Source organism: Cornus florida, unplaced genomic scaffold (genome assembly GCF_030987335.1).
Source record: "Cornus florida cultivar Cherokee Brave unplaced genomic scaffold, ASM3098733v1 CherokeeBrave_3.0.0_Hap2_Chr02, whole genome shotgun sequence".
In the NCBI taxonomy this organism is placed as follows: domain Eukaryota; kingdom Viridiplantae; phylum Streptophyta; class Magnoliopsida; order Cornales; family Cornaceae; genus Cornus; species Cornus florida.
The window spans coordinates 112,237,279-112,246,771 of NW_026775572.1; the positions used below are offsets into that span (position 1 = coordinate 112,237,279).

The following is a 9,493-nucleotide window of genomic DNA, read 5'->3' on the forward strand; positions in this document are numbered from 1 at the left end:
ACCCAATGTGTCTGATTCCTTGCCTATTGCACTTCGTAAAGGTCCTTGCTCGTGTGTCACTAATCATCCCATTGCTCAGTATGTCTCTTATAATTCCTTTTCGCCATCCTTCTCATGTTTTTCCTCTCAGTTGTCTACTACATTTGTTCCTAAGACTGTGCAGGATGCTTTGTCTGATTCGGGCTGGAGGAAAGCAATGCAAGATGAAATGGATGCTTTGCATCAGAATGGCACGTGGAATCTTGTTCCATTACCTCCAGGTGCCAAACCTGTTGGTTGTCGCTGGGTATATACTATGAAGTATCTTCCAGATGGGTTCATTGCGCGTTTAAAAGCACGTTTTGTTGCCAAAGGTTATACCCAAACTTATGGTATTGACTATGATGAGACGTTGGCCCCCGTTGCTAAGATTTCTTCAATTCGTGTTTTGATTTCTCTTGCTGCTAATAGACAATGGCCTTGGTTTAAGTTAGACGTTAAAATGCCTTTTTGCATGGTGACTTAGCAAAAGAGGTTTATATGGAGCAACCACCTGGGTTTGTTGCTTAGGGAGAGTATCTTCACACTGTTTGCCGCCTTAAAAAGGCCCTGTATGGATTGAAACAATCTCCACGGGCTTGGTTTGGAAACTTCTCTGAGGCGGCATTAAAATTTTGTCTTAACAGATATCAGACCGACCATTCGGTATTTCACCAGCGCACTAAAGTTGGCTTCATATTTCTTGTGCTGTATGTTGATGATATTGTGATCACAGGTGATGATTCTGAAGGCATTGCTAAGTTGAAGTTGTTTCTGCAAAATCGATTCCACACTAAAGACTTTGGTAAACTTATGTATTTCTTGGGTATTGAAGTTGCTAGATCCAAGAAGGGTATAAGTTTATCCCAACGAAAATATGTGTTGGACTTATTAGAAGAAACAGGTATGTTGGGTGGTCGTCCGGTTGATGCTCCTGTGGATTCAAATACAAAACGTGTGTCTGATGAGGGTGATCTATTTAATGACCCAGGCAGATTTCGTCACCTTATTGGGAAATTAATTTATCTCACTATCATTCGACCTGATATTTCATATGCCGTTAGTGCTGTAAGTCAGTTCATGGGAGCCCCTAAAATGCCACATTGGATTGCTGTTCTTCGAATTATCCGATATCTCAAGCAAGCTCCAGGTTTTGGGTTACTATATAAATCAAATGGTCATCTCAGGATGGAAGGTTTTACAAATGCCGACTGGGCTGGTTCTCCTTCAGATAGGAGATCTACTACAGGCTACTGTACATTTGTAGGAGGAAATCTTGTTACATAGCGAAGTGAAAAGCAAATGGTGGTAGCTCGATCTAGTGCTGAAGCTGAGTATAGGGCAATGGCCCATACCACTAGTGAGTTGACATGGATACAACATTTTCTAAAAGAACTTGGATTGACAGTTGAAGCTCTTACTCCATTGTTCTGTGATAATCAAGCAGTAGTTCACATTGCATCAAATCTTGTGTTTAATGAGAGAACCAAACATATTGAAGTTGATTGTCACTTCATTCGCAAAAAAATATTACGTGGGAGCATCTTTACTCCATTCTTGAAGTCTGAAGATCAATTAGCTGATATGTTTACCAAAGCATTGGGTCATAACCGGTTAAGAACTATCTGTTCCAAGCTGGGATTATTTGATATATATTCTCCAGCTTGAGGGGGAGTGTTAGAATGATATATATATATATATATGTAGGGTCATTATGTAATTACATATAGTTGGTAGGGCCCTTGTGTTATTAAGTAAGACTTGTATCCTTTATATTAGCCTACATAGGCTTATTAGGTTTTTAGTGAAATATATACAACAATGTCTGCTCTCTCTCTCTCTCTCTCATGATTTTGAACATGTAGTTCTCAAGTGCCCCCTGACATTTCCAGCATGCCCTTGAAGCTTGTTTTCATCCAGTGTTTCAGACATTTATCTGAACTTCCCTTCCATTGGAAGGTAGAAATTCAGTTTGAGAACAAGATCTGTAATTTTGTTCACATGTTTCAGAAGCAAAGTAACCTGAGTTATGGTAGCAAGTTTTCCAAGTCCAACTAACCTGAATATTTTTTCAACATCTATGCTATGTTAACAAGTCTTTTACACGTTAATTATCCATGGATCAATAGAACCGGCCATATAACTAAGCAATTACCCTCCAGAGAGGGCATGGGAAGTAAGTTTATTGCATGGTTTTGGTGGGGGCAAGGGGGAAATTTATTCATTTTTATTTGACATTTTGGCATTTATTAGTGTTTCCCTCTATGTATATTAAATTACTAAAGATGTTCTCCCATACATTCTTCAAATTTTTTGTTACTTCATCACGTTCTCACTTTCTAAAATTGAGTGTGCATAAAGCCCTGAGAGATCAAAATTCAAAAGTATTATTTTGCTGATTGTATTGATTTCAAAGTATTGGGCTCTCACCAATACTCTCATTTTATTTGTTGGTTCCAGCATTAAGTGGCACAACAAAGCGTCTTTTGGAACAAAACCATCAAGTTCTTGGTCAAATTTCGGCTAATCTTTCTACACTGAAGGTTAACACCATGTACCTTGATCTCAAATAAATTCTTATATTCTGCTAACAATTAATTTGAAAATTGTATTGATGCAAATGATACATTTTAGTTTTAGACACATGGAAAAGGATAATGCAGTTGAGTTCTTTATTTACCATTTGTCCATTACTACTTGTACATGACGCATTGTAGATAATTTACATAATTTTGTACATAGGCATGCATAGTGACTAATGAATCAGTATCATGATTTAATGCTCAAACTAATTAGTCCTTATTTATTTGAATCCCATTTCTTGAAATTAGAATTGTTGATATTGTGGCCAACAGAGCGCATTATTTTAAGTAAAGAAGATGCTTTTAGATTTAATTAAAATCATATAGTTGCCACTTCAAGCATTGATATAATGCATAAGTTACTTTTTTCCTTCTCTTCACGACTGTTGTAAGAAGCACCTTGTATGCACATCGATTGTTTACATGATAGAAAGAAGTCTCCAAAGAGTAGAAAATCCGACCCTTCTTTGAATTCGTCTGGATTCCCTTTAGCAAGTAGAGGTATATATATATTTCCTGCCATTTGAGTAGCCTTTCGTTGGATTTTGTGGAATTTATTTGAGTATCTGCCTATGGATAAAGAGTTATTACTGTTGATTCTCAATCTCTTAAATTCTGTGTTACCTCGTGATCATGGGAGCTATCTGATCTGGGCTGTACTGCATAACCTTTTCGGCTTGTAACTAATTGATTAGCTGTTTCCCAGTTTCACACTGGTTCTGAGCTACAGATAGGATAACCATTAGGTGGCCCTAGTTGTTGTTTAGCAATGAGTTAAGCTTTACAAAATCTTAATAATTAAATGGATCTTACTTATAAAAAAAATTAAAATTAGACGGCTCTTGTTTGAAACATTGCTTCTTCAAAGGGTTTAGTGGCTATTATTACTCCTGCAGTTATTCACTTCTAGTGGATTAAATTTCTCTCATCCACTGATTGGAGCAATTTAGGGTGAGTAACATCATGGCAGTAATTTGGTTTATGATTAATGCAGTTTTATGTATTTAGCCTAGTACACGTTTGCCTTGTTTTAAAATTTTAATTTTGGCATCGTACTTGGTCTCAATTGAATTGAAAATGGATTAAAGAAAGCTATGGAAGAGCTTTTTGGTAAACCTAGAAATTTACATTGAAATGCTTCTACTTGGTGGCTAGACTTCAGAAAATTTGAACTTTAAGAAAATTTTATTTGGATCTAGAAATTTTGTAAGGGGAAAATGAGCATGATGGAGACTATCGTCACTAATTGAACCTGACCAGATGATTCAGTAAATTGATATGCTGCATCTTCTATCATGACAAAAAGTTGAATGGTTAGCAGATAAAAGATCTGTACTTGGCATGTTGGTTTTTAGGTTTCTCTTCCCATAGATGTTAAAAAGGGAAGATTTCCCGGATGAATGGGGCTTCATATTTATGCAGGTTCCAAAACCCCTTTGTGCACTATACCTCTTTTTGAATAATGAACACCATATTTAATTTGAACAATGATCACCTCGTTTTGCCTGCACACCATAATATGTTTAGATAAGAAAGTCTCTTTTTGATTAATTAATTAAATAATATCTTCCTTTCCTTTCCTTTCCTTTCCTTCACCTTTACCCCTCCAGACAACGAAATCTCCATCCATCCTTTCCCTTTTCCTTTCCTTCTCCCTTTTGTGCCACTATTTTCTCTTATAAATGGACCACAAGGAGTGAGTGAATTGCACACATCTGGAACTTTAGCAAGTTGGATCAATTCAAATTTTCAAATATATAGATTATATTTGTGAAAATTGGTCAATACTTATCAAGCTTTTGCATGTTAAATGTATTTTGACAAGTTATTAATGGAGATCGTCACATAACTCGACGCATGAGCCGCATGTGATTTGTCTCTTCTTCAAGGATAGAATTAGGGATATGATAAGTCATGGTTAAATATTTATTATTTTGGTAATGTTTAATTTAGGATTGTTTTTGTATTATTTTATTTCACGGTTTCTTAGGGTTTGGTTATGATTTTGCCTATAAAAAGGCTCTTATGTGATTAAATTAGCCAGACTTTGATATTGAGATTATTTTGAGTTTCAGAAATCCCTCTGCGTTCTTCCCCTCTTTCTCTCTCATTCTTGCTTTCCTTTCCCTTTCCGTCTAACAAGCCTATCTTTCCATCTATTTCTTATCCTCTTCTTCTGTCTTCTCACCAACTTCGTCTAGCCTTATCTCATCTTCTGACCTCTCTTCTCCTCCTTCTAACTCTACAACTATTGGTTTCAGAACACTATTTGATCCTGCATTAGTTGGTATCAGAATACTATTTGGTCCTCCATCAATTTGTTAAGAGCACTTTTGGCTATGCATGAATTGCTATCAGTCTATCAAACACAGTCTAGTTCTTTATCAACTGTGCGCAGAAACTTTTGAATCAGAAGCAAGCACGGTTACTGTTTGAAACAAATTTTAGAAAGCACATTTTAAAACTGTCCTTAGGACCTTTTCACTGGCTTTCGCCTTTGTGTAGCTTTGGGATGCGTTCCCCTTTTGAACGCTTTCTAATACATATTTTCTTATCAATTTTTTTTATTTTTTATTTTCTAACATCTTGTTATTGTACCTCATTGGGTCCTGAAACAATTTGAAATGTGCTTAACTGCAGATAATTTGAGAACAAATTCATTTAATCTTTTTGGCTTTTAATGTAATAGTTCTTTCTCCACTTTTTTTTTTCCCCCTACTTTTGTATGCCGATCTTGAACAATTTGCACATATTTTTCCACATGACATGTGAATTACTGAGGTTTTCTCTGTATTATTTAATTCTGACCACCCTTGGTTTGTCCGACATTTAATTTTCACACATTGTCAAACAGTTGCGGGATAATATCGATCTCTTCTTTTGCTCGAGGAACAACATTGCTGCCATCCTAAATGAGTACGCAAATTTTCTCAGATTTTTTAATTCTGATGGTTCTAATCAGGTTCATGTTTTGCGTTTAATGTTGCTAATACTTTCTCGTGTAAATGCTTGTTGATTTTAGCAGCATGAGGGATATGCCTGGCATAATGAGTCAGATGCCACCACTGCCTGTATCAATAAATGAGGATCTTGCAAATAGTATTTTTCCTAATACAAATCAGGTAATCTCATGCATTTTCACTGTTTTTGCACATCTATGAGTAGGTAGGGGATCCTTAATTCCTTGTTCATTAAAAGAATCACTGAGATCCTTCACACGAGATCTTATTCGCTGTATGACATTCATTGTCACTAAGGTTTAATGATGTCTATTTGTTATTATTGAGGGCCATATTTATAATGCAATTCATGATCATATGATATTAACTTCCTTTCACTCAGCCAATCAATCCAATGCCCACTATCATACACCAGACTACCCAAATTGTCTTCTGATCCTTCATTACCTCTTAGTAAAATGTGCTATATCATGCAGAAATTGGTCTAAATTGTCCTCTTCTTGCAATAGTTCATATCCTCTGCGAGATTTATTTATTTATTTTTGGATTAGTATATATCACTGAAAGAGCGCTCAAAAGGGGAGTCGTCCCTAAACAACTGCACAATTGCCAAAAGAAATCTAAAACCTTTAGGCTATTCACAAAATCAACTAACTCCCCCATAGATTTACAATTGTTCTTATATACAAGGCCGCCCCCCCCCCAAAAATAATAATAATAATAATATAAAACATAGAATTTCATCTCCTAAATAGGAGCCTCCGCACCGTCGAAGCATTTTCTATTTCTCTCCCTCCAAAGACCCTACCAAAGGCAAAGGGGAGCCCTTACCGAGAATACTTGCCACACTTCTCGGATTTGATTCCATACACAAGTAAACATCTTATAATTTGTGCTGGTTTTTAGCTATAAATGTACTACTATTTTTTCTTTTTTACTATTGGACATTCAATGGGCTTCTCATTTCTCCTCTTTTGTGTCCAATGACGGAAAGGATTAGATGAATTTTTTTATTATTATTTATTTCTAGAAGGTTCGTGCCCCCGCTCTCCTCCGCCTCCTCTTCTTATGCCAACATTTGTATCTGGTTTCATTTAACATATGAAGTACATGGAATATTGAAAAAATGGACTCAACATATTTGTTTGCTAGTTATACGTCTACTTCTCATGTATAATTGAAAGGGTTTTTGATCACTGCATATCTTTGTTTTTAAAACAGTAACTAAATTCTGATTCAGTTGCTGGTTTGATTCTATTTGATAATTAAATGATTGGCTTATACGCTTGGTACATTTTTTATATATTGGTAGAAATATGTACTGCTATCCTTTGACAACATTATTTATTAAAGTTGACCTTACAATAATTAAATCATGGGAGTATTTGTTAGTCTGTTTTCTTTGGTTTTCCGTGGAAAAATTCATTTAGCTTGCAACTTTTGCAAAAAAGAAGCCCATTGCGGACTTTATTTGTCTTAGAAGTCATTTTCAGTTTCTGTCAATGAATATGTGGTTGTCAAACTAAGATTAGAAGACTGTCCAAGGTGTTTCCTTAGCTATACACTTGCCTAAGGTATTTCACTGGCTATACTTTTCTTGGATCTTTTTTATCCCCTGCCCCATCGTTATGATTGCATTCCGTATATTTTCTTTTGAACCGTTTTTAGTTTTAAAGCATATCTCTTCATTTGGTTTTAGGGTCGTAAATGAAAAACTCTGTAGGAAATGACATGCACCATGGACTAGCTAAGTTCATTTGTAACCAATCCAAATATATATGGATTCAACCATGATGTAAGGCTCAGGTAGAAAACTTGCATATTCCAACTTACATTGAACCATATGTTAAAACTATAATATTTACAAGTAAACTGATTTAAGGCACATATTCACTCATTTCAAAAATAATATCCACGTCTTGTATTTTGCTATATATATATAGCTGTAATTGGTAGTTATTGCACCTATGAAGTGTCGGATTTTTTCCTTTTCTTCTTGAAGTCATTTATGAGGATAATAAGGTAGTAAGATGCCATTGATTAAAGATGCCATTGATTAAAAATCAATGCATACCTACACTTGATAACATGTCTTCTCTCTCTCCAGACAATGATGTTTGGGTCATCAAGTGCAATTCATCTGAAGCAGGAGCCTGGATGTTGATTGAAAATTATTGAGGTCGAGTTTGGCTTTATCTGGTCTGTGTAAGTACAAAAAAAAAAAAAAAAAAAAAAAAAAATCTTCTGTAAATGCGTAAGAAGCTGGTAGGAGCACTTTCTTCCTTTTGTGTACAAACATACTCATCAGACATGTTGGATCCCACGATGAGAAACTTGTAGAGATCATGTTATTTTTGGAAGCTGAAAGGTTGACATCACCAGATAGCGAATCCAAGCACCAGTTAATAATAATGCACAGAACCATCTTCTTCGATCTTCTGTTGGATTCTGGGGAGTAATCCTAGTCTCTCCCTCATCTCTTGTAGCTAAATGTTGAGTAAGAGTATTTTTATGTTGTATAAATTTATGAGACAAAAAGAAACCTTGGAGTGGATAGTTTGTTTGGTGCTTGATAGATTTATCCATCTTGTTAGAGTGCTATCATGTCTTTTGCAGCTTCTTTTAATCTCTCATTGCATACATACATACATGATGCATTTAGGTGTGCTCGGATTGTGGTGAGAATTCCAGTCGTTTTTATTCTGCTTCAATTGTACGTGGGAGTACGCTTTTAATTTGCATCAATGATTTCTTTTAGGGGTGCATGAAATGAGTACTTGATTTTCTTCGTAAAGTGTGGTTTTATAGGACACCTGAATATTGGTAGGAAAGATTAGAGTTGTAGTAAATGATACTTAAAACTGTTGAACCTTTCGGCTTCACAGTGGTTTATTATATAGGCAAACCATTTGCTAATTAGGTCCTACTTTTACAAAATTTAAGACCTGAATTTCAATCTCTGATTCAACCCATTACTTGATGAATTTCCCCAAGGGACTAGCCCACATTTTCAACCTCTATATTTCGGATAACCAAATTTTTTAGACGATAAAAAAAAAAAAAAAAAAAAAAAAAAAAAAAAAAAAAAAAATCTCATTAACACAATGATTTTTAATTATTATTATTAGTAATTTTAATAACCAAGTAGGTAATGAGGAGAATGTGGTACATTAGTTTTGATTTAAGAATGTGTTGTACACTATTTGGTAAGGGCGTCCAATTCTCTGTGTCTCTATTCAATTTTCCTCTTAGTTTGTCAGAAATATATATATATATATATAAAATTTATTTTCGTAGATTGTGTTATTTTGGATAAATTATTCATCGTATCCGCCACAATGATATTGTGCACATATATTAATTTTTTGGTTCTATCGTAAGTCTTTTGACGGAGTCTTACAGTATCGTTGTAACGCATAATTTTCAATTATTTTGATTGCTTAAAGAGCCAATCCAAAATGCTGCCTCGTAGGGCCTTAGGTAGTAGGTCTGTCAATGGATCGGATTCGGATTCGGATCTATTAAATCCATATTCGATTTGTTAAGCAAACGAATTATCGAATTCGGATTACTGACGGGTTCTCGGACTAAATGTCTCAATCCATATTCTATTTAGCTCGGACTCAGATCGAATTGGATTCGAATTCGGATTAAAATCATATTTACTCACATATATATAATTATAAAGTTAGATGAAGTGAAAAATTGCTAATATACAAAATGTTATATAATATAACTATGCAACCAAATAAATATAATGATAAATAATTAATATATATAAATTTAGTAATATATAACTAATATATATAACATTGACGAGAACACCACACTATTAGTATATATATTAAGAAATTTATTAGCATATGGATGAAAACACCACATTATTGTATATATAATATTATTATTATTATTATTTATTTATTTTTCGATTTT

The 9,493-nt window shown here is 34.6% G+C and overlaps 1 protein-coding gene across 2 annotated transcripts in view; it reads left to right on the forward strand.

Annotated features, from left to right (window-relative positions):
• Nucleotides 1–8,159, forward strand: part of LOC132295565 (uncharacterized) — a 29,656-nt gene extending 21,497 nt beyond the window's left edge. The window contains exons 5-8 of one of the 2 annotated variants that reach the window (XM_059793858.1): nucleotides 2,479–2,561; nucleotides 5,455–5,516; nucleotides 5,623–5,722; nucleotides 7,668–8,159. In XM_059793858.1, coding sequence (XP_059649841.1) covers nucleotides 2,479–2,561; nucleotides 5,455–5,516; nucleotides 5,623–5,722; nucleotides 7,668–7,724 — 302 coding nt within the window. In that variant the 3' untranslated portion in view covers nucleotides 7,725–8,159. The remainder of the gene's footprint in view (nucleotides 1–2,478; nucleotides 2,562–5,454; nucleotides 5,517–5,622; nucleotides 5,723–7,667) is intronic. The other variant, XM_059793859.1, reaches the window with a different exon arrangement.
• The last annotated feature ends 1,334 nt before the right edge of the window (nucleotides 8,160–9,493 follow it).